This window comes from Carassius auratus, chromosome 50 (genome assembly GCF_003368295.1).
Source record: "Carassius auratus strain Wakin chromosome 50, ASM336829v1, whole genome shotgun sequence".
Lineage (NCBI taxonomy): Eukaryota > Metazoa > Chordata > Actinopteri > Cypriniformes > Cyprinidae > Carassius > Carassius auratus.
The window spans coordinates 658,203-661,698 of NC_039292.1; the positions used below are offsets into that span (position 1 = coordinate 658,203).

General features: G+C 35.2%; 1 protein-coding gene across 2 annotated transcripts; it reads left to right on the plus strand.

The window, feature by feature from the left end:
* Nucleotides 1-3,241, plus strand: LOC113066551 (sialic acid synthase-like). Of its 2 annotated transcripts, none has more exons than XM_026238440.1 (7): nucleotides 1-132; nucleotides 612-827; nucleotides 954-1,053; nucleotides 1,438-1,592; nucleotides 2,284-2,550; nucleotides 2,645-2,922; nucleotides 2,985-3,241. In XM_026238440.1, exons 1-6 carry the CDS (start codon nucleotides 1-3, stop codon nucleotides 2,831-2,833), a joined length of 1,059 nt encoding a protein of 352 aa, XP_026094225.1. In that variant the 3' UTR covers nucleotides 2,834-2,922; nucleotides 2,985-3,241. The 2 variants fall into 2 exon arrangements, with proteins under 2 accessions (XP_026094225.1, XP_026094226.1); XM_026238441.1 differs by having other exon boundaries at nucleotides 2,645-2,906; nucleotides 2,969-3,241.
* Nucleotides 3,242-3,496: the final 255 nt, after the last annotated feature.

The window sequence follows — 3,496 nt, forward strand, 5'->3', positions numbered from 1 at the left end:
ATGTCTGCTGAGTTTGAACTTTGTCCTGGAAGGAAGATAGGGGGCTCCAACCCCTGTTTTATCATCGCTGAAATTGGACAGAACCATCAAGGAGACATAGAAATAGCCAAAAAAATGATCCGAATGGCCAAGGTAAAGTACTGTTGCATTTAAAATAATAATATTAATTATAGTTTTCATGCTCCATTGTAATAAAGATATATTTCAATATTGTTTTTTTTCTATACATTTTCTCAAAAAATTTTCTGAGCCTGTAACACTAACGTCATCACATCAAATTAACTTTAAGATTTTAGAAGCACCACTGTTTCTTTTACACACATAAAAATAAAGGTTCCATGATTTTTTTTTTTTTTTTTTTTTTTTTTTTTGCATTGGTACCGTTTTATACACACTTAAAAATAAGGGTACCATGAGGGGTTTTGCATAGAAGTGCAATTTTTGATTCCCCTAAGAACCTTGCAGTGAACAGTGATTTAAAAAATCATTTTTTTTCTTACTGTGAAGATCATTTCTTAAAAATATAAAGAAACTTGTGAAATTAGTTTTTCATTGAGTAATCATATTGTCAACCAAAATTCACCTCTACTTCTCATTTTGTCTCCACGCAGGACTGTGGGGCTGATTGTGCCAAGTTTCAAAAGAGTGAGATCGAACACAGATTCACCAAACACGCTCTGGAGCGTCCCTACACGTCCCCTCACGCCTGGGGGCCGACCTACGGGGCTCACAAGCATCATCTGGAGTTCAGTCACCAGCAGTACAGAGAACTGCAGCAGTACGCCAATGACATCGGCATCTTCTTTACAGCATCAGGGATGGATGAGGTGAACAAATGCAGAACATTTCAAATTTAAAGCCAGAGAATATATGCATGTGGTTATTTAATGTCCCTCCAAAACCAAGTAGACCCAAATGCGTCTCTTAACTTTTCCTCTCCCTATCTCTGTCAGATGGCAATTGAATTTCTTCATGAAATCAATGTGCCGTTTTTCAAAGTTGCCTCAGCAGACACCAACAACATCCCTTACCTGGAGAAAACGGCCAAAAAAGGTAAAACTCGCTGAAGCTGACAGCCATTTGAAATGAAAAATCAGTAGAGATTTTCAGAAGTTGATGTTCCTCAGATGAATTAAATGTCACAAGAAGCTATCCAAACTGTGCAAATATAAGAAAAGTTCAAGCAGTAAAGAGAACTGAATAACAGTAGCTTCCCATGTGCATTTGAAGTCAGTTATTCTGGAGAAGGCTACCAGCAAAATCTCTTAGTGCTGATTGGCCAGAGAGCTGAGAGAATGAAACCTACAAATCCTGACGTGGACTTTCTGGATTTTCATTCTTGCAGTTAGTTTCTGCAGATGCCTGCATATATAAAGTCTGCAGAGAATTTCTTTTTAATGTTAACCAAACTAATATTTTTGGCTTGTTTTTTTGTAGGTCGTCCCATGGTGATATCTAGTGGAATGCAGTCGATGGAGACCATGCACTGTGTTTACCAAACCGTTAAGAAGCACAATCCCAATTTCACTTTCTTGCAGTGCACCAGCGCTTATCCACTGCCGATAGAGCACGTCAACCTCAGTCTGATCCCTGTAAGACAAGCCACTGTCAACTACATAAATTACTGATGAAAATATTCTAATGTTATGACAAGAAAAATTTGCATTTTTCTCGCATTTTTAATTTTAGCTAAATTTTAAAATGCTAATTTAATATATAAAATGCTTGAATATTTCTTTTGAAAAAATTAGTCACTGGTTAATGACATCTGTTTTTTTACCAAAAGGTTTTCACTTCAGGGTTATTATCATTAACTAAAACAAATACTAAAACAAAAAACATAATTAAAATAAACTAATAAAATTAATAAAATTAAAATGTGAAAACTTGAAGAACAAAGATTAGTTTTTCAAGTAGTAAAAATATGAATAACAAATATTAATATTTAATTAAAACTATATAGATGTTTAATAAAACTAATACAGATTACAATTTTAAAAAGCACAAAATTACTAAAACTTTAACTCAAACTAAAAATTACAACAAAATGTAAATAAATTTAAATATTATTTTTTATTTTTTTTGCTAAACATAATAAAATATTTAGTTGATTTTGATATAATAAAGTTAGATGTAATTTTAGTCAGTGGTATTAACTAACATGATATTGAGTTAATGGATTAAAGGATATTTTTCATCAAAAACTATGACTAAAAGGCCCACTGTATTATACAAAATTAATGAGTAGTTTGGAATCTTTCTATTTCCCATTTCCTATTGCAGGAGTTCCAGAAGGTGTTTCCGGACATTCCCATTGGATACTCTGGACATGAGACGGGCATCCATGTGTCTGTGGCTGCTGTGGCACTCGGGGCGAAGGTCCTGGAGCGTCATGTGACCCTGGATAAGACCTGGAAAGGCAGTGACCACGCAGCTTCACTGGAGCCGGCTGAGCTGGCGGAGCTGGTGAGAGCCATCAGGACGGTTGAGATGGCAATGGGCTCGCCGATCAAACAGATGCTGCCCTGTGAGGCTTCCTGTCACAGCAAGGTCAGACACAACCCTCATTGTGACAGATTTAGCAGCAGGAGGCTTTTGAAGTGATCAGATGTGTTTAAATAACAGTTTGTGTCCTTTCTTGCAGTTGGGTAAGTCGGTAGTGGCCCGGAAACCCTTGCAGAAGGGCGAGATATTAACTCTCGACATGCTGACAGTAAAAGTGGCCGAACCGCAGGGTGTGAGACCAGAGAACATCTTCAAACTGGTCGGCAAGAAAATCACAGTGAACCTGGAAAAAGATGCAACCATCACTGATGCCATGATAGATGGCTGATGATTGTACACTCCATAACTAAAGGGGCAATTAAGGGGTCTGTTATTAATGATCAGTTACAGTATATAATAAAATATATATATATATATATATATATATATATATATATATATATATATATATATATATATATATATATATATATATATATAAAAACTCTCCAATAAATCACTCTTCAATATTCCAATGAGGGAGTTCTCTTATTTGATTCTTATTGTTTGACATAAAAAAAATTGCAAAGAAGACGTCTTGTCTTGAGTTTGCATAGTCAGATAAGTCAGATAAACATCTTGTGTTGTATGTGTGCTATCAGGGGTCATCACGAATGTCATGTTAAGTTTGCTTCTTTTAACCTGTCTGGTCAACTATTATTGTAATTGTGGAGAATAAACTCTTTGCCAAATAAAATCTGGTTCTCAGCTGATTTGAACTCAACTTTGACTCTTTGTCTTTGTCAATGTGGAGAACTCCTTCATGAAACTTGATATTATTATTTAGAGTAAGGTGGGTTTATTGTGTATTGCTGCAATGGAAAACATCTTAATTCGTTTTACACAAAATAAATGTGTGTGCCTGCATACACTTAGAGATTTTCTAATTAACAAGAAATTAACAAAGAAATACAGTTTGCTATATTTTCGTATCACGCTGCAGACTTGTGCA